General features: G+C 32.6%; 1 protein-coding gene across 1 annotated transcript in view; it reads left to right on the forward strand.

The window, feature by feature from the left end:
* Window positions 1-25709, forward strand: part of LOC108688770 — a 63308-nt gene extending 37599 nt beyond the window's left edge. The window contains exons 2-13 of the mRNA XM_018195169.1: window positions 6214-6448; window positions 16354-16508; window positions 21532-21726; window positions 22052-22158; window positions 22681-22847; window positions 23018-23173; window positions 23347-23414; window positions 23726-23809; window positions 23917-24078; window positions 24383-24580; window positions 24828-24932; window positions 25291-25709. Of these exons, the coding sequence (XP_018050658.1) occupies window positions 6214-6448; window positions 16354-16508; window positions 21532-21726; window positions 22052-22158; window positions 22681-22847; window positions 23018-23173; window positions 23347-23414; window positions 23726-23809; window positions 23917-24078; window positions 24383-24580; window positions 24828-24932; window positions 25291-25421 (1763 nt within the window). The 3' untranslated portion in view covers window positions 25422-25709. The remainder of the gene's footprint in view (window positions 1-6213; window positions 6449-16353; window positions 16509-21531; window positions 21727-22051; window positions 22159-22680; window positions 22848-23017; window positions 23174-23346; window positions 23415-23725; window positions 23810-23916; window positions 24079-24382; window positions 24581-24827; window positions 24933-25290) is intronic.
* The last annotated feature ends 769 nt before the right edge of the window (window positions 25710-26478 follow it).

The following is a 26478-nucleotide window of genomic DNA, read 5'->3' on the forward strand; positions in this document are numbered from 1 at the left end:
AGAGAGAGAGAGAGTTAGCTAAGCAGAACTCATCTTCTTTTACGTGTGTGCCTTTTTTTAATCGCGGATAATGACACGTGGGAGTAAAACGCGACCTGGTCCCCGCATCGTTTTACTATAATCTTCTTTCCAATGCTATGCAAATACAAGTTCTACTATAATGGAAGTACGTAGGGTACTTAATGAGCGCAAAATAGAAATCTTACTAGTTTGCATTTTCTTATAATGAAAAAAATATACCCTATTTTGCAAACTTACAAACTATTTTATTATAATCTGAAACAAATATTTATAAATTATTTTGAAATAATGCAAAACGTGAATGTAGTAACGTGAATGTAGTACGCTTTACGTAGTTTATAATGTTATTATAAGTTATAATTTATTAAGTTATAATTTGTGATATCATACTATCACAGAAAACAATTTATTTTTATGAAATTTCTAATATATAAAAATTATAATTAAATTAATTAAATTAAGACAAGTTCTATTTTGTCATATTTTAGCTTAATTTTTAATTTTATTTACATAAAAGGAAATTTTGATATAATCATATTTCTAAATAAATTCGACGTAACACAGTTTCATACAACTTTCTATCATATGACTTACAATTAGCGTATCATCGCCGTGAGCCTTTCGATCATTACGCCTTTGAAATGATAGACTTTAGCTGCGATAAATCATCGCGAAATTGTGAGAGCAACGATACGGATATATACATATGCACACCTCGCATTTCGAGTCATTAAACAATTTTAACCGCAACACTGCAGCGGTGCGCACTCAATATACCCGGCCACACCTTTCGCACGGTTTTGAAGTCTGACCTCCCTATCTAATGGAAAGTGCAAGTGATCCTCCGGCAGATCTTACGGGCAATTTGAAGACCGTTCTCTCTTTCTGTGCCAAGCCGAGTCGAGAGTTCGAAACGCAAATCTCGTGATAGGATCGAGCTTGGATGTCGATTGAAACGCCGTGAAAATAGTACTACCGATTCGCGTGCAAAAGGTGAGATTCAACGATCATCGATATTTCATAAGCCTTTCCAGCCTCGTCGATTTCTATTATGCGAGAGGTTTAAGGCCGCCCGACCATCAATTTATCGTTCAATACATGATAAATGATCATGAAATCGTCGTTTTTGCGTTAATCCGACGATCGAATTGATTCAGCGATACGAAAAAAAAATCGATAATTTCCCAGCGTAAACCTTTTAATTTTCTAGTCGTTGATCTTCAATCCTTGAACGTTAACACGTCATGAGTGAATTTATGACCCGCGACATCGATTCAAGATGCATTTTATTTGGATTCAAATAAATTATTGTTGTAGTCGTTACTTGTTGCTAATAGGACAATAAAACTTTTTAATAATAGAGGTGGATATGATCGGAATGAATTTCTGAGTATTTGAAGGGAATGTAGTTAGAAAAGAAAGTCTCATCTTGCGAATGTTTGGTTCGAGAATCGCTAATAAAGGTGGAGATAAAACGGAGGGACAAGCCCTTCTTTAAAATAATGTATGGTTGCGTCCCCATCTTTTCTAGACGCAAGCCTCTAATTTCCACCATCATTCGGCATATCGAACCTTTTGCTCTCATTAAGAATTCACCAGGAGGTACGGATTAAAGACCCTCCTGGACGCGAACACCTGGTATCAATTCGCGAACTTAAATCGCTCAGTGAAGGAACGCGTAGCGCCGAAGGAAAGATTGAAGAAAATCTCGAGTAATCACAACGAAGATGAACAGAAAAAGGAAATGGAATTGACGAGAAAGTGAGCTATACCTACTCCATTTTGTAATTGAACAGGTCTTACAATTGAAGTAGTTTTTGTTTCACAGTTTTACAAATTGATGAACTTTTGTTACATCACCAGGAAGAAATTATTACAGTTGAATCAATTAAAATATTCGAAATAAATAATATATATAAATAATAATATATCACACGTTTATTTAATGTAAAAAATAATTTTATTATTAATTTAGTTTTTAAAGATAAATATATATATATGGATGACAAAATTACATTACATAAACTTTATCTTATCGAAGAGAAGAGGTGATAATGGTGAGTTAATACTTAGAATATCTATTATATATCTAATAAATTAAAATAAAATATTATAATCTTTTCTGGATAAGAAAATCGAGAGCATTACATCCTAAATACGTATCGAAAAATCATAATCAACATCTAAATCAAAGGAGAAACTATCTTTTGCGGAACTATATAATTTCATTTTATCTCACATCTCAATTGAAACCTTTCTAAGAAAATTGTAGCGATTTCTAATGTTTAATTAATTATCGATGTACAATCTATTATGTACAATTTATTATTATGAAAGAAATGGCTCATCATTACTCGAGATTATGCGAATATTCACATGGTAGCTCTTTCCTGGCACTTTTGAAAAAGGAAGCAAGTGTTTCTAAGTATATCCCTCACGGATGTCATGAAATGATAGACGATGCGTGATGCACATTCGTTAATTATAATGCGACGTGGTTTTTAGATAAGATTGGAGATTCATAAAGAGAGCAATGGGATATCGATTACCCACTGTCCATCGGTAATCTCAACGTATTGAGGCTGCTGCACGCGAACACCTGGTACCATCATGAAGTATGATATAAGATAGAGAACCAACTTGATGGTTTCAAGAGGAGAGAGAGAGAGAGAGAGAGAGAGAGAGAGAGAGAGAGAGAGAACGAATAAAGTTGCAGAACGGTGAGGGAATGAAGGTCACATAAGAGGGGCAGTTGATCGTCCTTTATGTAGATGAAGGGAAGCGATAAGGTGGAGCGCGGACGCATACACGCGAGAAAGAATGAGAGAAACGCCTCCTACCGGAACCAAAAAGTCTTTCGAGTAATTGCAACGCGTCGTTGGTCGACCGGGCGATTGCACACGAGGAATGTAACCCTAAGGAACGAAGCTGCGCGTCGCCCGGAGGATACGTCTCTTGAACATGCGAAGACATTGAATACGATCGAGATTGCGCGCACCGATTTTCTCACCCTTCTTTCTCCCTTACTCTTCCGACTGTCATATTGATGGCGCCCATTAGAGGCGGAATTACGCTTTCAAGATAAATTAATGTTATATGCAAGCGTTATTGCCCTGGCAATGTTATATATATGTATATATCGGTCGAACAGAGTTTCACGATATGGAAGAAATTTTATTGAGGAAATTTCTTGGCAAAGGTGTATTTTACTTGCAGTAATTTTTATTTTCAACGTTGCTTTTCTTGTAAATCTCTAACCGATACAATATTGCTAAAATATAATGCATCGATTAAGGCGAGCAATGAATCTGTCTATCCATCTTTTGAAAGATAATATTTTTGAAAAAGATTTATTTTAACGAACTCCTTTCGTTAAGAATATGATGAGATTCGTAAAAGGATCGAAACGAATGTTCAGTTACGCTTATCGTCGCAAGTGCATTAATCGTGCAGATCCTCGGGAAATAACAAGTATGTACAAAGGCGTTACAGATGCTGCTGGGAAGAGTTTGTGAGAAAAACTTGATTCCGCTTCCGTCGTTTATAGCCCTTAATGAAAGGGATATAAGCGCGACCACTTTTTCTTATTCGATATACCATTTATTGTATTTTTTTTCTTGCGCATCCGAGGCTTTCGTGCGGTTGCACCAGTTTTAATTATCTATCAGTCAATTAATAACATCCGGACTCTACGCGCTCCTGAAAATAATTAAAGAGCACGCCGCTCTTTCGATTTGTTTCACTACGACAATTTAAAATCAAGAAAGTTGCGGAATATATTTCGCTTTGAATTATGCTGTTATGTTTCGCTCCACGTCAATCAATTAATGATTTAATATAAAAATGTCAAATAAAAATTTTGTTGAAGTAACACCTCCTTGTAGCTAAATAAGGACTACGAAGCTATTTGTTATTTGTTTGCATCGTTGAAGCTTGCTCTACCTACGCATCGTCGACTAACGTTTAATCATTTAATCAACGGCTCTTTCTATTTTCTACCTACTTCACGTTCTGACAAACGTTGTCACTTTGATTACGCGTTTGCGACACCCTCCAATCGCTCTTTGCACGCGCGCAAATCTCTGCTTTATGCGTTACGTGATGCATTTCCTCGGGCGCAAAATATTCTCACCGACGCGATATCGTTCAGCGCGAAGAAGTTAATTATAGTTCGCAGGACAATAATAACCGGGATGGATACATTTTATTCGTCATATGCGTGAGTCTCGCGTTTCTTTTCGAGAGAGAAACAAGATTTTCAAATCGCTACCTATTACAATACTGTATGGTCCATCGGAAGAACCGAAGGATGTTCGTGGTTCAGCGAATCATATAAAAGACGAGATGCATATGGTCCTCGTTAATGGTTACTGGCGCGGACTGCCAGAGCTCTGATCGCGGTTTGGCCTCCATTATGTTGTGAATCATGCGTGAAGTAATTTACCTGGCACTTTTTGCGCGAACATTGATTGTAACGAGAAAGATGGTAAAGAAAGAGAAGCCGCCGCAATCGATTGACCGCAACACGGTTTGCTCGACTTCCAAATATAACGCCGATTGTTTTTCAATCAGTTCCCCGTAATGTTTCACAAGTGTACTCTAGACACGTCGCGAGACATCGCAAAACATACTTTCGTGAATGAATGTTTTTGAAGCTGAGATCGTGAGAAGACGAACTGGAATTCAATTATTTCATGATGTAAAAAGACCAGGTAAAACAATTTCAAGGATGCCCAGTAATTTCAAGGATGCCCAGTCCAAGTTCGTTCAGCTAATCAGAAATTTGTAAAAAGCAACATCTACATCATGAATTATCATCTTCTTACATCATGGATTATTTAATATTTTATTATAATAAAATTTATATACACACGCACACATCATATTAATTGCCCTAATATAGATACGCCTTTTTGCTACTTAAAAACATTTTGTTGTTCGAATATTAAAAATGAAGTAAATAAATAAATTTCTAATCCTCATTTCATTTTACAATTAGATTAATTGGGAAGAAATGATAGAAATTATATTGGAATATAAATCTTGTGTCTTTGACGCATCTATCTTATTAAATGTAACTTATATGTTTTTTACATGTAAAGAGGAGAAAGTGATAGTAAGTATTACTTTTTTTGGATTCGTTGTTGATCCCACCTGTCATCCTTACACCTGTTTCTTGAAACTACTTATAATTAATGGTAACGTTAATGACCTTTCACGGACTGCTGAATGCATGACATGCAGAGCATGAAGTTATTTGTTATGCGTGTCACAATTCTTTGCATTGTCAAACTTCATAGTTGCTAAATCTATCTTTTTCTCTCTTTCAATATATAAATCTAAAGCGGAGAATAAATTTAACGCGTTTAGCTATCCACGATTACAATTTCGTGATACAACATTTAATATCTTTTAGAGATTTTTTTTATTTTATGTCTTATGAACACATTTTGAGATAATTATATTTATTGAACGCAATTTTGTGTGTGTGTGTGTGTGTGTGTGTGTGTGTGTTTTATGCGTAAAGAACATTAATATTGCGATAATCAAAAGTGCGACTGTAAATGCGGCATTTAAATTTGCGTTTATTTCCTATCTGTTGATGTTGAAATGCGCATGACACAATCTAATGTCAATTTGCCGCTAGAATGATTTGAAACAGTTGTGTTGATTAGACCGCATATAGCTGTAGTCACGGACGATTAATTGTTTTATTTACTCGAGCGTTCGTACGAAACTCGTTATGAATTCGTATTTCCGGTTTGAAGGTCATCCATGATGTAAAAATTAATTGAAGTATCCGTTATACCGTCGATTAAGGTCGTTCCCATGCCCTCTCTTCATTCACGAGAATTTGTTACACTTCACTCAGTTGATTGTCCATTCTCTTCACAATAATTTTTTTTAATAAATATGTGCCTTTGCAAATAATTTATCTACAATCTTAAAGCATTACTTTGTAATAGTTTTTACAATAATTTCAAAAGAATATTTAAAATTATAGTTTATAATAAGTTATATGATTAAAATGATAGAATAATAAATTTATAATATCTTTATTTTCAAAAATAAATAATAATAATATGTAAGAATTAATAAATTAAAAAGACTTTCTTACAAACGTATTGCTTCTTTTATAGAATTTCCATTGACGTAACCAGCTTTAATAAAGATTCATCCTTTTCTTTTTAGACAGCACCGTAATTACGAGCGAGGTCCTTCAAGGTTACGATCCTCAGTTCATGGTAGGCTGTTACTTTCCTGCAGACTTCCAGGGCGAATTCGTGACGCAGGTGAGCGGAAAGGGTGTTGAAGGCATGGCGAACGCGCCCATTCAGTATTCTGCCATTAACATCACTTTCAACGCGATACCGGTGTGGGGCTATTGCCACAAGAGGGTCGGCGATAATGTACTGCTAATAGACAGGTCAGTTAACTCGACGAATCACGGACATTTCCTGCAACAAGGCAAATGTCAGTTCAACTTATTGTTAGCGAGCAATTAGAAAAGTATTTCGAATGTAGTTCGAACAGTTCTTACAGGAGTTATCGTTAAATCGTGGGAAGCATGAACATATTTAACCTTACAATGTTATCCTATGGATATGTTATTTAACCTTACTGTTATCGCTATGAAATGATGCAGTATTGTTATCGATAATAAATTTTATGTACTTTTAATTAATGTAACATAAATTTTCGTACATTTTGTGCATTTTTGACAAAGTGACAAAATATTTAATTATAATCTAGATATCTATTTTTATAAACACACATAGCCTAATTATTAATTTAAAAGAAAAGAAAGAATAAATACTCTATAAAATTTAATCCTGAAATAATATGGAGGATGTAATTTAATTGTGTTTATTTCCTCATAACTCTTAAATAAAATATATATCTAATAACACAAAATTGTTTAAACATTGAAATTACTTATCACGTTCTCTGTTATAATACTGATTATCAGAAAATCCAAACTGATGTACAACGGAATTTTAAAACAGAATTTTTTAAAATTTATCTCCATCTATCTTTTAGCAGATGGGACTTCAGATTGAATAATGACATTGAAAGCATAATTTGATGCTCAATTATTTCACTCCTTGTACAAATTTATGTATTGGATAGAATTAAATTAAACTTTTTTTTTAATAAAAAGTTTTAATTTTCTTATTTAACATAGAAGAAACAATTGGCGTTAATCTTCAAGAACGTAAATGTTTAAAATTTTAATTTAAGGTTTTAAGAAACAGAAATTTTTAAATGGTGAATTCAATTTATAATTGATGATGTTTCCTGAAATTATTTGATCGATACATAGTTCGCCTCTTATTGCCTCTATCTTTAGTAACTTATTTCTTTTTTTTCATCTGCACTGTACTACCGTTTTATTTACACTCTCATAACTTCGATTTTGCGTCTTATCGCACGCCCTATATAACTGAATTATCACGAGTGGCATGATGCGATATATTTTTTCATCTTTATCAGTCTCGTGCGTTAAAATCTCCATGCTGAAGCGTTAAAGTCTTAAAGTCGCAAACGATTGTTGCGAAAGTTTACAGACGCATAAAAGTTCGAAGCGCAGCCATAAATATCAAAGTTTTGAGTTACTGGCAACGAGAAAGAATGGAGCTGGTCGGAACGTATATTACGTTTGGAGGGCGACGGCATCGAGGTAAGTCGAGATAGTCGACTCACAATTAGGAGTAACGGTGTATTCACAGAACGATGCACTGCAATTAGAATGCCATCATATCTGCAGCGCTTGTCGCACATGTAAATAAAGTTAACGGGGCACAGTGTGAAACAGTGTTGAAAGAACATAGTACTCGTTGCTACGCGCGTGTCTAATTATGTAAAATATCTTGTATAGAATCTTCTCGCATTCTTGTTAACACTTGCAGTGCTCTGGCATTGCATGCCAAGAAGTTTAATGCTAAGATTATATGTGAGATTTTTTAATTATGTACATATCATATCTCCAGGTCCACATTAAAGTAATAATAATATGCGTATATGTATGTAAAATTGAATATCTTTTTGTTTAATTAAGTATACAGTGAATTCTGTTTTAAGGATTTTACAGATTATTGAGATGTATATATAAATTATAAAAAACAATTAGCACGCAATAATAATATTTAATTTTTGCTAATGTTAGAAATTCGACGGGATATTTAGATCTGTTAGAAACATGCGCGACTTTGGCTTTCTATATAAGTCGCTGCAAGTCTAGACGAGAGAATGTCGACGGATCGTGAACGTATAAGATAGGATTTTTCCTGTGAAAGAGGCAAAAATTCACCGACGAAGACGACCGAGGAATATTGTCGTCACGGGAAATGGAAAGGGTATGAAGGGGTTAAAGTTAAATTCGCCTACTGATGTCTCTCCGGGGATGTCGCGACGTCTACGATTCGTCTGAAACGAAAATAGCTGGCTCTTCAGACAACGTCAGACACAAACGCGCGTATCTCACGAGCCCAGGCTAATTCCAGAAAGAGCTGTAAAACGAAAAGGAAATGGCGAAACGTGCATCCTTCTCGATCCAAAACGATGTAATTTCGGCACTTACCCTTTTCGAGATCTTATTTCCATTGGGAATCATTATAAAGTTAAAGACTAAATTTAATCTAAAGCAAAACTATGAGAATTAGGTGGTTTATTTAGAAATTAATATTTCGTTAACTTTTACGAAAATTATAAAATAGTTCATAAGTTTTAGACTCAATTTTTTTTATCAGAAATAACGCTATATATTGTTCGTGAGCACTTTTTAAGATACACCCTATATAGTAAATTTATTCATTTTATTCTGTCAACTCATCACAAAATATTCAATGAGGAATGACAATGGAATTTTGATTCGACGTCGATTCTTTTGTCATTTCTCACTGAGTAACAGCTACTTCTTTCTGCAATTTTCCTATTGTTATTCTGTATTTTGAAGAAACAAAATGGAACAAATAGATGTGAATTGTTTTACTATTTAAAAAATTTCATTTTGTAAGATTCAATGCTGTCTCATAGAAATCCGAAGCTCTCGCGCCAATCGATAGCTCTCCGATGCATCTGGATGCTCACGAAGCAATGTGGGTGTTGTCCGGCCAAGTATGCATAAATTGGCATACACGTGAGAGCCCACCCTCTTCTTCTTCTCTAGACACGATCATATACTTCGCGATTCACGTTGAATCGTTAACAAGCTATCGCGTCATGAATATTCCGAGAAATCGTATCTCCAATTGTCTCGTTACTTCTCTCGCCGTTGCATTTACGATTCGGAAAATTATTATTTTTGATTTCAAGCGTCATTAACTTTACTGACACAACAGATTCATAAAACGAGCGTAATAAATCATTCGTCTTTCAATAATTATTATACATTTTGACACGATATTATGCGTTGCGATAATTATCACAAATTCGATCTTTTATTTGTTACTAACTAATTAAGTAATTTATCAATCATGCATCATAATCTTCCCCGAAGAATTTATAAAAGTGCCATAAACTTGCTTAGAATGACATGTATATAACTGTAATCAACAGTCTGATCATTCAGGCAACTTGTTAATTGCTCGAGATTTGTTCGCTGCTTAATTGCCCTGCATTTTTCTCTCTTGATCGTGTTTAATCGATTGTGCGTCTCTCTCTGTAACTGCTCTCTCTTTTACGTCGTTACGCATATATTTAAATGATGTTGACGTTTATGCCCGTCCTACAAGGATAACTGGGACCAACCCGCAGCTATTAGCAATAATCGCGATGCTCAATAATCTGCCGGAACGAAAAGCAACGTATGTAAAAGCCGTATGCAAAATTCACGTAAATTATATCTTTATAAGCGCGCGGTAGTTCGTAATGATTTCACAAGGCGAGATCATTGTATTTCACATCCGCCGTGACAATTTCTTTCAGAGTCATCAGCGAATGCATGATGAAATATACGGCAGATTGGGTTCACTTAATTGGTTTGCGCGTTTGCCGAGATAATATGGTATACCAGTTTACATCGTTCATTATAAATAGTTATTAATATTCAAAAGAGAGAGAGAAAGATGCGTTATTTAAAGCACAAAAATTACCTACATCTTAATCACAAATTCTGTAAATGTGAGCTGTTTTCTAAAACGAGATAACATTATCTGTAAAAGACAAGAAGAGAAAACAGTATTCAGTGCGTTTCTCACCTTGGTGAAATGAATGGCATGATTCACGAAACGTTAGTAATGGATTACGGTGAATGAATAACCCACAAACCCTTTGACACGGATATTTTCCTTTCTAAATACTCGTGAAAGTCTCAAAAGTATTGACAAGAAAATAAAATTTGGAACTTACTGTTTTTTTAATTGTATTTATTACGAGATTGTGAAAATTTGTCATTTCTGTAATAACAAAAAAAGCGATTTTTCTTCGAAAACATTACAAAGTATTTTGTTGCACATTGAAAAAAGAGTCTGATAATAACTATCAAATGTTGAATGATTTATGCCAATAATAAATAATTTCAACTAAGTGTTTGATTAATATAACCAAAAAATTTTAATATTTTTCTAAGTATTTAATAAATATTAACATATATATAAACATGATAATAAACATAACTAATCATTTAATACTTATTATATAAATATTTAGAAAAATAAAATTATTTTTGGGTATATTAACTGAACATTTGATTGAAATTATTTTACTCAATATTTTTGATTGTTATTACCAGATTTTTAATCCAAATGATGTTTTACCAGCTAAAAAACGGCGACGTTCACTCGTGAATCGTCCGGTATAATATGCGCTTATGTGTTTCATGGCATAACAACAGTCGCTATGCCTAAGTCAAGAAACGGCATCGGCATCAAAAGAGAATATATCGTCGCCAGAGATGCAAACTCGTGAGTTGAACGGGCCCTACCTTTAGCGATCGGATAGAACAGAGGGCTCGTTTCTTTCTCCTTTCCTCTCTCGTTGCATACCATCTTCTACCATTAATCTCCGTGAAGACGGAGGAGTGACTAGCTCGCGAAGGTGGTGTGGCCTCTTCTCCAGTTTCCATGTATCTCAACCTTCGTGTTGAACGTCGTCGACAATGCGACGAACGAACACTCCTCTGGGATGTCCGCGCTGAGAAAACGACAAATCCCATGTTCCTCGTACTGGCACCACAGCGGCTCATTTGTCACTCTAATTGCGTGGCACAGGGTTCCCTGGATTCCGTCGTCGTTGACAATTGAATCGGTCATTAATGAAACTGCTACAAACGGACTCGCTCGGAAAGTCACTCGCGAGAAGCGGCTGTCCGCGAGAAATGCCTTTTTAATGTCACCTTTGATGCAGTTATTATATTACCATGATTACAATAGGATATTAAATGGTAGTTTCTTTATATGAAATTACGTTTTTTTTTTTGTTTTCTATAGTATGTTCGTATGACGATTCATCGTTGCTCTTGTGAGACCAGCCTTGTACGATGCGTGCGCCGTTATGCAAATTCGATTCGAATGCAATACGCGATTTACATTTCGGGTCAGTGGGATATCGCGGTCGGATGATGATGATGACAGTCCATCCCATGGAAAGTGAACGCAATTCCGATCGTGCGTAATTCGATAGATGGTAGCGCAAAATAAAGTAGCGTGTTACAAACGATTATAAAGTACAAACGTTTCCGAAAGAAATAATAATCGACAGGGAAATCGACTTACCAACCAACAAGTTATCACGTCTTTCGTGTCTTAAACTTGTTTTGCGAACGGCGTGGCATCTGATGCTTGGATTTGCGTGCAGTCTGAATTGCAGTTCGTTTTATGCAAATGTTTTATGCATCCTACCGCTTTGATCGCGTTATACGGAATACAAAAGTTAACGCGTTAATTAATAATGTTCCATAGGCTATTCATAACGAAATCTAAGTATACCTTATTATTCTGATAAGAAACCATCCGATCGAAACGTGAGATAAAAAATGAATACTATTAGGAAGAAACCACACACTCGAAGGAGGAAGCGTAGATCAAAGATATTATATAATTGCATGAAATAGAAATTGATGGGAAAGAAAGTAAATTTTAGTGCAAATTTATATTAAATTTTAAAATACACATTTTCTGAAACAAAAAGTATCTCCAAATTATTTTTCGCTAACGAGTAAAGATCAAGCATTTCGTCTTTTACATCTAATTAACTAGTCTATTCAAAGAATTTATCGAGATCCTAAAAAATATAATTTATCAATTGTAATTTTATATATATAGCAATACTATGACATAATTGCATAGATTCGAATGCTTAGAAGAATTAAACAATAGGCTACCTAGCGATATATTACGTCAAATTTGACACAGAATCACAAAGGATTAACGATTCTTGAGCAGTTCGCAGCATCTGCTTAAGAGAAACTTGGAACGACGACATTAGAATGAGTGTATCAAATAGTGTTTTATCGAGATCAAGAAATTCAAGAAATCATGTCTTGATTTTATCTTGAAGCAAGACCAAAACAAAAAATTGGAAATTGATTTCAAAACAAGAAATTATCAAGATCAAGATTTCTTGATAATAAATAAAGAAATTTCTTGAAATTTCTTGAATTTCCGTTTTTATTTTTAATACTTTATTATTTTAATATTTTATTATTTTATTTCTGATTTAAAAAGTTTTGAATAAGTTAGTTTCAACATTTTCAATTATATTTATTGGTATTTATAACAGGTTATATTAATATAAAAATGTATATTCATACATTTTCAGTAAATAGCAAAATAGCATATGAGTAGAGTGTAAATCAATTATTGAAAAAGTGAAATCCCTGATTTAACCAAATTAAATTATATATACTCACCGATACATCCTTGTTGTGTCAGATATTAATCTTTACATTTATGTAAAAAAATATATATAAAATTAATATTGCGAGATTACTTGCAAAAGTATATTATGTATAAACATTTGCGTACTTTTACTAATAGTATCAATTAAATCAGAAATGATTAAAATATATAGTAATTATAATAATAATAATTATATCTAATAATCTGAAATAGAGTTACATTTGGCAGTAACCTCATGATATTAAAAATGATAATTTGAGAAATATTTTTAATCTTTATTAATAGATTTGTGCATAATAGACATTATAAGCACACTTTTAAACCATGAATTTAAATATAATAACTACGAGACGACTCGACATTCAATTTGTACCTATGTTTTCTTATTATCTCTTACGACGTGACGTAGTCAAAGAGCCACAAGGACTCTGTTTAAAAAATCAAAAAATTTCAAGAAATTCAGGATTCTTGAATTCCAGACAAGAAATACAATGTCAAGAAATGGTCAAGACAAGAAAAAAGACAAGAAATTTCTTATTTTGAAAATCAAGACAAGACAAGAAATGCTCTTTAAGACAAGAAATCTTGTCTTGATGAAACACTAGTATCAATTTCTTCGACAAATACTTCGAATTCAGAATGCAAGAGTGCTCGCATAAATTTGCTCCGCGTATGGGCAAAACCTATCGTGTGACATTCCAGTTGGCGAATAATATTTGAAGGGCTCCCGAGAGCTCTAGTGTTCTCTCGATGCTGCTTTGTACGAGAACGAGATCCTATATATGGCAGGATCCGGTGACTACGGGACCGACGATAAACGGGCTCACACGCCCGTTCCCACAGGTTGCATAATATCGGCGCGACAGCTATTGCCTCGGAGGTACAATTATACACGCAAGTATGCGGCGAAGTTGTAAACTCACTCGCGTACACTTGCATATGGACGGTCGAGAGGCATGTCGATTGCATTGATTCGCAGTTCCTGGTGTCATTGTGTTACTCTATGCTCATTAGATCAGAAAATTGATCGAGATACTTATAATATACTGTTATTATATTAATGCGTCAGATCTTTCACGCTTGGGTGAAAGACACAAGAAAAGGAATATGTACAAGAAGTGGAAGGAAATTGATGAATGGATGCAAAATTATATCGAGAAAAATTCTAACGAATCAGAAGATTCTGATCATATCAATCTGAATTTTGGTTAATTAGAATTATAATAGATTAAATCAGGAAATTCTTATTTGTTCATTTTTAACTAGAATTCCAATTAATGCAACTTTCCTTTTCCAGCTTATGTATCTCAGGATAATTTGAAGTATGGGTATCTTTATTATATATTTAAATTGGAATCATTTTGTTACTCTACATTTGTAAATATACTTATAAAAAGGAATATGTATAAAAGTATATGTATAAAAGTAAAGAGAAATTTATTGAAGGATGTAAAATAGGATGTAAATTGTATGTGTCAGAATAATTAAAAAATGTGGATGTATTTATTATATAATTAAAATGGGATCGTTACATTAATTTCTATATACAATGTTGAACTCCGAACAACATTTCTAGTAAAACGTAATCCTTTATAATGCAAATTTCCGCTTTCGTCTATGTAGTTACTCTAATAGCTCACAATTATTTAAATAACATCTTCACCATGATGGCGATTTTGTTGCGCGAATACACGGTACACACCAGATACTGTTGAACAAATGACTCCTCCGCAACCACTGTCATTTTCATAATCGTGTGTGAAAAGCAAGTAGATAGCGGTCGCGATAGCGCGACGGTAAAACGTGCCCCTCTCTCTCTCTCTCTCTCCCTCTCTTTCTCCCTGCGTACTGGTTCCCATATAATCTTGCACAAAAGTTGCTCGTTTCTACTAAACGTACTTTCTCAGACGGTCTGAACTTTTATCTCACTTTTCTCTTTACTTTATTTGCTTTTCTTTATCTGCCTTTAAACACTATCTTTTCGAAAGTCAATATTTCCAGTCATCATATTTCCAGTCAAGAAAGATCGGTGATGTGCATGATCTTTCAACGATGTGACAAGTTCCAGCTGTAGATAGATCAAAAAATTTTTAATCGACCGACAAAGAACAGATCGCTATTTTTCATATCTATTTAGTTTTGAACATCTCGCCCGATCAAATGTCTTTGCGTTTCTAATTTGATCTTGAGATGTTGCGTGTCGCTTCTTCGAGTCGTTGACATCGCGCAGTACAAGAATAATGTCCTTGTTCTTTTCTCTTTCCTCTTTTTTTTTATGTGTCATTGTCCACTTCCTGCGTTAGAGTAAATCGCGTTAATTCACGAGTGGCTCGTCACGAGAGTACTTACTAATAGTGCTTTAATCGGCCCTATCGCGCCGTCATTATTGTTCGCCATTAATGTCGTCTTATATCAGCATATCTTTATTTCGTGAGAAATTCGTAAATTTCAAAAAGAGGAAGCGCGAATATTAAAACGCTGATACAAGAACAGATACTTACGATAAGATATTTACGATAGGACTGACGTCTTTTACGCGCGACTCGTAAAGATGTCATTTCTTCGCATTCGCATTTTTTTGGTGAAAAATAGTAGTTCTAGTTTTTAAACAAATTTAAATTAATGGATATAAATCAAGGGTTTTAAAATCCGAGATTATACTCGTAAATTCAATCTCAATTAAAGATTATTAAGGCGGGATATTCGGAATCTTCTTTTAAGACTCTCAAAGCACAATCTGCTAATTCTAACGTGCTGATCGAAATAAGGGAATCGAGAGAAATGAAGCTCCTTCATTATTTCTTACTCGCTGATATTATGGCGCTAGCATCATCGTCTTGTTATTCCAAAGTCAGCATTATCAGCACATCCGGGATGTAGTTATACTTTATATCTTGTAATTTAGTTAGTTTTTCCCCAGTAGTTCAGTTCTTATTGATTTTTCAATTTCTCTGTACGTAATTCTTGGTCGCAGGATTAACGTGATATAAATTCTGCAAATAATGCTGTTTCCATCTTCAAGGCGACACGTGGCAAGAATGTTACACTTATATAAGATATTATAATTATGATTATCAGTGCATCTTTTGTAAGATTAATCGCCAATATATTATACATAGTCGAGTATTTAATTTATAAGTCGATGGAAAAATGAAAATAAAATTTTGAGTATTATGCCTCTCTTAAATTTACAAATAATAGAATTTCGTGCCAATTTTGGCTTTCAAGCCAATTTAAATGTTCTTAAGTTAATTTCTTCAGCGAAACTTTAATCTCTAGATCTAACTTAAACTAAACTTAAATACATCAAGGCCCGTTTAACGATTATATCTTAAAAATTACAAAGAATAGATGATATCAAATAAAAAGCCTTAATTGTTATTTACGCACTAAAAAGATGGAACGTGAGAATTGTGTCTTATAATAATACGTTACGTATAAATCACGGAATTATGATTCTGCTAACGCAATTCATGGTATTCGTTTGCTGCAGGTTTAACGACAAAGATTGCATACGGTGTTTCCGGCTGCAAAGGAGATCGCGGAATGTCATTGAGATGTTCGCGGAAACTTTCAACAGGTGTTACACGCACGAGTCGGCCGCCTTAGCCTCCTGCAGCGCACTGAACTCTATTTCAATCCTATATCGTAAGTAAAAGCCGGATTTTTCTCAATTATTTAATTTCAAGGCAAAGACTGCGACGTATGCCAAATTAAGTATCTTACGAGTCATATTTATGATAATAAATACGATCTTATAAAATACCAAGCGATCTAGCTGGATAATCTTGCTTTTTCTCACGCTCAAGTAAGTCATATTGCTAATGCGAATTAATGCGACTTTTTGTACTTGTCGAACGAACTTTGATCGTGTAGTATAACTCGCTTACTTTATTGCTGAAAAAATTAAACGAGCATAGAACAACGTGACAGTGTTTCGTTTAATTCTACTATTATTTCTATCAACCAGAAAATTAGCAAATAGTTAAGAAGCTAATTAACAATGTGTTCTTAATAAAGATACATATATTTGATTGGTATTTTCCTTAAATGTCTGGCGTTTTGATTGAAAAAAATTGTTTACAATATATTCATTTTTTGAAAGTTATAAACAATCGAATTGGGTTGGATCTGCCATAAATGTATTATTGCTTAAATGTATTATTCCCGTAACGTTTGAGAATTAAGAATATATAACTGTAAAATAAAATTTAAAAATAAAATAAATATAGAAAGAAATATTGTATCAGAGACATTTATATAAATTTTTTGCACCGAGCAACTTTTTATAATTTCTGTTAAAACATATTCGTAAAATCTATAAAATGTGAATTAGATATATGTGAATTAGATATATGTTTAATTTCTTAATTTCTTGCGTGCTCTCTTTTCTTTTTGGTGTTTAAAAAAAAAGTATGAAGCGTGCGATAAGGCAACATTACGGAAAGGCAACATTACGTTTGATCTATACAAATTAATTACTCGCATTATTTACGCATTATTTACTCGCGAAGAATTCGCGAGCTTCCGATTTATCAGATGGATGAATTACGATGTGACCTCCGCGTACGAAGAATCAAGTTCGGCGTACTCCTTAGCGAATTAGTAATCCTCGATAATTAGCGTTAATTGTTCACGAAGCGGGAAGAAATGATGAGGCTTACATAACGACGCGGGAACAATGGGCCTCGCGCCATGTAAAACGCACAGCACGCACGTCGCGTGTTAAACGCACACACATCGCGTGAGTTTCTCACGCGCCTATCAATTAAAATGCTCTTAAGGATGATTGGCCCGTTTACATAATTATTTATACGACCGGGAGGTCCGGTAAATTCCAGTAGCGCGGTCACTGAAGACGCAACAAGAAAAATTGCACCAACAGTGGAAATTTCATTCATCTTCTCTTGATGCAGGAACACGTTTAACAAATGAAAAAGAAAATCATAAATTTGTGTATGTGTGAAATATAAAGGTGAGAACAAATCTGTAGCATAACCGAACGGAAGAGCAGGAGATGATTTCTCAGGTAGCAAGCTGATATTATTTATGTTAGTGACATCAAAATGACAATAATAATATCAGTCTGCTATTTAAATCCTTTTTATCTTTTCTGTATAATTATTAATTATTAAATATAAATAAATATAAATAAATATATTAAATATAAATTAAATATTTATATATACATTTTTTTTTTACATGTGAGTGAACATTTAAAAATTTTAAAATGTAATCTGTTTTAACTTTATTAAATACCAAGGATTAATAAAATAAAATTTTGTGCTTAAAATATATCTACTAATAGAGTAACCGAGAAATTATACAGTTTTGCTATTTAACACTGCTTGCGCTCTCAAAACGCACAAGATTTTCACACATTAATGCACAGCAGCGCGCACATGTTCGCGTTCATCGTTATTATTTCCCTAATGAAGATTGATGTCGATTCCTTGACTTCCGGCGCATTATCAAACGTGTTCACCTGTGGCGGCTCCCAAGAAATTGCACACCTGTCTTCGCGACGCAACCGAAACGGCCGATCGGTAGCGAGTCGAGCTTGATTCCGTTCATAATTCTGGTTTCACGCTTTGATCCGTGTCGCTGCACGCGAGAAGTTTTACGGGAACCGAAAACGCGAGCCGGTGGTCCAGCGGAAGAACATGATCAAACATCCGTGCGTGAAACAAATCTCTCGGCAAGAGATCTCCTGGAAAGATTCAGGAACGATTTCGGTAAAAATGCCGAACCAATAAGGAGCAAATCACCGATGTGTGAAGAATTCGCATCTGGTGAATTTGCTCACGAAAACACACTGATAGCAATATCTTTTTCAATCTGAAAAGGAAGCTAAAGTTAAGTTGGAAAAAAAGGATGTGCTTGTAATCGAAAAACGTGCGGTAATAATTAACTTTCTTTTTTATTTTGAAATAATCTTTCTTTGAAATTTCCAGTTTAATCTATTTTTATCCTTGTAATAATAATAATTCCTCAAGTACACAGATTCGCGTGTGTTTTAAATCTATAAATAATTGTAATTATTACAACAATTTTTTAATGGAGAAGATAGACATTTTTATTTTACAGCAACTGGAGTCTTTAAAGGATCGATTGATATTTTGATCGTAAATGTTTATAGATAAATTTAAATCTATAAAATACAATCTGATTTCTATGATGATGAAAACTTGTTGCTAAAGCTTTCATAAGATATACTCTAGAATTTTTTCAGAGTTTCAAATCCAGAATAATTTAAAAAATTATTGTATCTTGAAGACTTTTATTGCTGACGGAATCAAACAGGTTAAAATTCATATTGCTAGTGGAGGATTAATAACTATATAATAATTCACGTTTCTTTGTTTATATTTTTGATATATTTTTAAATACACTGAGACTATTCGAAAATAGAAGAGCATTCCTGAAGAGTTTCTGAAATAATTTCTCACATCGAATCTTTGTCGTGTTCATTCCTGTTTCTCCTTTTCTTTTCCTGAATCGTGGTGGTAGACGCAGCAATGTCAAGCCAGTATCGTCAGGTACCCGTCGGAAGCGTGGGAGTGGCCTGTTCCCAAAAGGTCCTTGTCCTAATCGTCTTGTCATAGAAGCGAAGGACACTACGACACGCAATATACGGTCGCTAATAAAGGAAAAAAATATCTTGCGGGTTTTTTCATTTCGCCTAATTATATCGTGTTAATGTCGTCAGAATGGACAAAGAAAATTAAGAACATTCTCAATTCTATGCATTCTCAATTCAAATAACTTCGCGTTGTGTTATTTACGTTTTTTGTAAAAATATGACGCGTTTTAATTCTTTAAAAAACTAATTAATTTTTTATTATAAATTTTTAATATCATTCACCAATTTTTTGTGCGAAAAGAATAATTTTTATTTATCGCATTGCAAATTATATACGCATTATATTTTTTGTAGAAGAAATGCTAAACAGAGACAAGAAATAAGAAATAAAATAATACTTCAACATATACATATATGTGAGGCACAATTATTTTAACGCAATACAATTGTATATTCCTGTTTATAGAGCTATAAAAAGAAGAGTTATAAAGAAGCTATAAAATTACAGTAACTTAGCGGACAATAAAGTTATGCGTCAGGTATTTTCAAGTATCCTTTTACTTCCTTCTGTTGAGAAACAATTATGATTTATGTCATTCTATTCCATAGTCTCGTAAAAAGCCACGGCTTCATCTTTCTAGTTTAATTTCTAAATTTAGAACGGCGTTGTAGATCGTATAACAGCTAAAGAAACTCGCAGAATTAACTCAATATCACTTTTTCCTCGACTTGCGTTTCATCCTTTTAAACTGTTTTGCGAGATGTAATACCGCACGAAGGCAGGTCGAAGACGAGCAAAAGAATCGCGTTTGCTCGTTTCAGTCCCGGCAATATGATTGCTCGTAATTACAAGGATACGGCGAAAAGTCGAGCAGGAAGAAGTACAGAAGGCGTACAGCGTTCGCGATGATAAGATAACAGCGGAATTACTTACTACGAGATAAGATGAGAGAAGGGGGAGGAGAAGGAAATAAATTTTGTCAAGTTAAATGGATAAAAATCAGTCCCAAGTTTAAATTAAAGTTTGTTTAAATGTGATCGACTTTGTAATTATGAATCGTAGATTGTTCTTATTATACGGATTGTCAGACAGCAACATGGAGACTTTTATTGTAGGCATCCTTTTTTTCTCCCTCGATGATAAATACAATAAACAGATAAGACTTCAATTATGGAAGTCTATTGAAAGAAAGAATAAAAGCAAGTTTTTTTATTGTTTCCTTTCCTCTTTTCTCTTTTTAGAAATAATCGCAAAAGATAGTCACGAAGGACTGAAAAGAGAAAAAAGAAAAACGCGTAAAAAAATAATATTTGTTTATATATAGGATTTATTATCTTAACTGCTTGAAGTTCAATGATCTTTCCAATTTCTTTCTTTAAAGTCATTTGAAGTTTTTCTCTTGAGATTTTTTTTTGAATGAAACTGCTGGCGTCCAAAGACTTGAAGAGATCATTGAAATATTCGCGAAATTATATTATGTTTGTATATTTATAAAATTGTTACACTTTTTTTTGTGAAAATAATCTCCAATATCTTTGAAGATTCCGCCGATCTTTTTTTTTTTTATTTCTTCTTTATAGTCGCGATTGAAAGAGGACAAAATGATTTAAGAACGAGCGAAGAGAGCCAAAGCTTTTAGGTGGAGGAAAAGCTTTTAAGTGGTGTAGAATTTCAGCTACTTCCTGCTGATAGATCGCGTTTCTTTATAGCTTCAATGAAAAACGCGAGGGTTTTCGAAAGGATTTTCGGATAAAGGCCTTCAGATTTCATCCTTTAATCTCGATTCGTGGAAAATCTGATCTCATATGATCATGTACAAACACGTTTTTATTTAAAAAAAAAAAATAAGAAAAGAGAACTCAAATCGAATATGATTCTAGTGCAATGATTATATTTTATTAATTTCTCGAATCCTTAAATTATATTTTAATTTTCCGGTTATGTATAATTAACTGCAGTAATATATTTCTGTATTAAAAAAAGATTTTTTTATAAATATGTATTTTTTTATATGAAGAGCATATAGATCTAAAATAAAATATAAAATCGTCTTCAATGAATGATCATTTCCGATTTTCTGTCAACAGGAACGAAAGAAATTGATGGTTCAGCAACTCGGAGAGAATACTGCCCCATCGCTGGTCTTTATCACTTCAAATATAGCATCAACAATAACTCCGCCGTCTCGTTAGAGTGTAACACGTTCTCTTCCGAGTTCAGTAATTGTCCGGATGGATCGATCTTACAATTAAAATTTAAACGATGTAATTTCGAGAAACGCAGTAAGTTTTTTTGAAATTTCTTTGCAATTACATTAAGATAATAAATCTTTGAGAAGCAATTTATATTTAAAGAGATTCATACATTTATAAATATTTGAGCAGTCATATTAACGATCAAAATTTCATAAATTAGAATTCAGCAAAAACACATACATATGTGTTTTTCTTTTATTTGTATTGTTATCAAATTAATAATTTAAATAAAATGTTATTAATATCGTTACTCGTTAATTATTGTAATATGAAGTAACGATAAAGAAACTGCGACTTTTTCGCATTTATTTTCGAATTTATCAAACATACAGCGTTAATCTCGTTTTAACAGATGCCCAGTACAATTGTTTGGGCAGTTGGCCTGGACCGAATAATTCTACATATTTTGCTCTTTGGGACAGCGATGTCAACGATGGCGGGCCTCAATATAGATGCGGGGTGCGTTACATAAATTATTTTTCATAAGATAATAATAAAATAATATGTTTGATAAAATAATTATTTGATTAATGCATATAAAACGATATAAATATAAAAAATCTATATTTTTCCAATAATTCAGTCTATTTAATTATGGATATATTTTGATCAAATCGATATAATATAAATTTCAAAATTATACATGTATATTTTGTGTATATAAGAGTATTATTTATTAACACGTTGAATGCCGGATTTATTTTACTTGTTTTTCTGACGATGCCGGAATAAAATTTTCATTATTAGCTCAACATTACGATAAAATATTATATAATACAATTGAATTATACAAAATTATCATGTATAGTATGTTTATTACCTTAGAATTTATTTGAATATTTATAGAATTGTATTATTTTATACGAGTTCATATATATTTTTTTTAATTTGATAATGCTAATTTGGTAATATTTGAAAATTCAAATGCTCATCAGCATGGCATTCAATAATAGTTTATGATAAACAAAATATAAATTTTAGCTATATTACGTTGATAACAAAAGAGGAAAAACTTACATGGCACTTAGCAGTGATTCGAGCTGCACACAGGATTTAGATAATGCAACTCATGGATACGAGACTTTGATTTTGAGCAAGAGCCTAAATCAGAAAAAGATGCCAGAATATGTGATAACCCATGTTGCTACGTAAGTACGCTACATTTTACAATTATTTAATTTTATTTTATCATTAGACATGTTCTATTGTCATAGTTATATTGAATGAAAATCTTGAAAGATTTGTTTTGGAAAAGTGATGAAAAAACTAATATTTGTAAAAACGCTTATAACAATCAGTATATTTTTAATATTATTAGATTCCCGAAATGGGCGCAGGGAGTGTGGGAGGAATCCCTAATAGTTAATGGTACTATGACTTTCACCGATCTCAATGGGTACAATAGTTACACATTTATCACGGTGGAATCAAACGAGGAGACTGGCCGTCATATCGTGTATTCCAAAGATCAATGGTGAGCAATTAATTTGGTTGCACTGCAGCTGTTTATATCCAGTATACTTTGTTGAAAAATGTTGAATGTATAAGACTAGAAATAAAATTATATTTATAACTTGTGTGTTTCAAACTTTATTTTAACTAACAGTGACAGTTAAAAGTAAAATAAATACTTTTTTTTAATTTTAGTGAGCAGTCCGCTTTTGTGTGTTTATTGATGAGGCAACGCAGCGAAAATGTACTGGAATTTGCATTAGGTAAAAAGAAAACTATTTTCTATATTAATTATTCCATGCAATCCTTCATTATATAACGACTCTATTATTATTATTAATGCTTTATCAAAAACTGCAACTTGTTCAATGAAATCGAAATAATATAAAATCTATACAAATAAATAGCAAAATATTAATCAAAATAATAATGATTTCAAATATGAATCTAAATAAATATATAAAAATTTTTTCTTTTTCTATTTTTCATTAATCTCTATATATCTTTATTCAATTTTGTTTCGTATGAATCTCAAGTATATTCATGCAATAATAGAAATAATATCATGTGATAGGGACGATCAACAATCCAGTAAGTTATCAAAGTGATTTATGCGACGATCCCTATATGGACAAACGGTTGTGGATGACTCAATCACGTAAGTTAAAATATATTAGTTTGCAGTACTTTTATAAATCATCTGTGCACTTTCATAAGTAACTTTAAAAATGCGCATTATTATTTTATATATAACTCATTTTTAAGGTATCGAACGTGTAGTGGAGTCGCCTTGTCCAATTACGGGCCAATATGTAGGAAGAATAACAGATTTGTCGGGAATGTGTGCCGAATTAAGCAGCAACTGTAACACTCGCGAAATAATGTATTTCAAAGTGAACGACTGCGAATCCGGAGAATTGTACGAAGGTGTGTATAGAATTATTTTAAAATGTAAGAAAGAAAAATGAAAAAATATTAGAAATTAATAAATTTCACCGTTATTTTATCAAATGAAACTTACGTTTTCTTTCAAAGCGATTACGATATCATTTAATTTCTGATATTTTCTTATCTAAATTTTAATGGTCGAATAAATATTATTTTAAGCAATTTAATTTGAAAATTTATATTTTATATATAAATCATTATTTTTGTATAATAATTTACATATGTTTCCATAATATGTTTCTTTTTTTTATAACTTATAAACGCTTTTATTCACTGTTTTCAGAACGAACATATCTGTGCTTGGGACAATGGGAAGAAGATGGCGTGATGTATACCTATACTATGAGAAACGACACTGCTACAAATGAGTGTTTTGTAGGTTTGATTGTCAACGATGAGGAAATATATATTAAGGAAGCCGGTGGTCATTGTATACGAAATATAGATCCCAAACAACAAGGAATGCGTCTTTACAAAAAGGGTAAGCGCTTTATGAGATGCACCTATTCATGATTTATTCATGTATTCATATAAAATCTTTTATTTCATGATTAATAACTGATCTTTATCTGGAACATCTATATAAATTCGTAGACAAATCAAAATTATATATTTTTTTAAATATTGTAATAATAATAAATAACACATTTCTATATTACAATAATGTTTATATGTAATATTTAAGAACAATGTTATGGGAATATAATGTTTATATTGTAATATTTAAGGACAATGTTATGGGAATTCGCCAAGTCCTGCGCCAACTCCAATGAAACCGATTCCTCATAATCCAATAATGAGGATTACAACAACTTCACGTCCGAGAATATCAGGTGAGTTAGCTAAATAAGGTTAAATAAATTTTATTGTCTATTAACCAATATTTTAATTTTTGCTGCTTAAGAATATAAAATTGTCTTTAGATAAATAACTGACTATAACTTTAGATAAATAACTCGGTTATCTATTCGAGAACTCTCGAATATATAATTATGAACTGATAAAGATTCTATAAGAGGAACGTTTTTATGCATTTATATAATATGTACTATTTCATTAAATTGTTAAATAATTTATTTATTTAAACATCTTATTTGCTCGTTTTATGGTCGTTAAATTAGGATATTTTTTGCTTAAGATTATTTTTTCTATTTGAATTTATAATTCATTACTTTCTTTTCTCGATTACAGGAACTACTCGAGTGTCAGAAAATGCAGTTTCTTCGTCAACTCTTTGTAGGTCGATGTCCACGACTTTTATGCTTCTCGTTGCTATGATCATCGCGATTTTGAAGGTAGCATCCCCGTATACGCTCGAATAATGACATCATTTTTACACATTTAATGAGCTAGTTAATGAATGACCTTAGTGACACTTCTGCATTTTGACTATTGTTGTCTCTAACTGACAATCGAGATGTAAGAGCCAGTTATTTATTGCAAAGATCGACGTAAAACATATTGTAGACATCGGAGAGATATAGCAAATTTGTATATCATATTTTTTCATCTCGCGCATCACTCCGCCCACGCTGCATTTCGCGAGATTTTGCTTTTTTACTACGAAATAAAAAAACTTTGATCTGCTCCATTAGCAAGTTGGCAAACGCACAGGGATTTTTATAAAAGAAAGAAAATGGCTACAGATATTTTTATCGATATTTATATATAAGACATGACGATACGTAAAAAATATATAAAGCTGTGATGTCTACAATAATATACTATGAATTTTTCGCCGATGACGAAATTACAATTGATCCCTATTGCGAATTATTACTATTTATTTAATTGATTTCAACAGAGCGAGATAGGCCACAATTTAGGTCTTAATAATCATGTTTGAACACTGCCTTGTAAGATACAGATTTCGCTGTGACTGTTCAAAACCCAAAGAGCCACTATGTGCAAATAATTTTTTACGAAACAAACATTACAAAAATATAAATGCGACATAGAAATACATAAAAGGGATTGACGGTAATTTTTTAATAATTTTGTGATAATCAATTCAACTTATTTTGATTATATTGATATTACAAAGTTAATAATAAACTTTGTAGTTATTGTGTGACATCAAATTTGTTTGAAATCAAACAAAAACTTCAGACATCCCTTATATTATTTAGAGCAGAGTTGTTCAAAATAGAAACTTTTGGATTGAAATTGAAATGTGTAGATATTCATGTCTATTATCCTACTTCATTGTTATTTTATCATAACGCGCGACGTTCGGTCTCAGAGACGACAAAATCGTTAAGTTTTTAATCTGTATCATTTACTGTGTTTAAAAATATTCTATTACAAATAATAATAATATTATTACTATATAATGAGATACTATTATTCATAATATATTTAACTATAAAAATACATGAA

This window comes from Atta colombica, unplaced genomic scaffold (genome assembly GCF_001594045.1).
Source record: "Atta colombica isolate Treedump-2 unplaced genomic scaffold, Acol1.0 scaffold238, whole genome shotgun sequence".
NCBI lineage: Eukaryota > Metazoa > Arthropoda > Insecta > Hymenoptera > Formicidae > Atta > Atta colombica.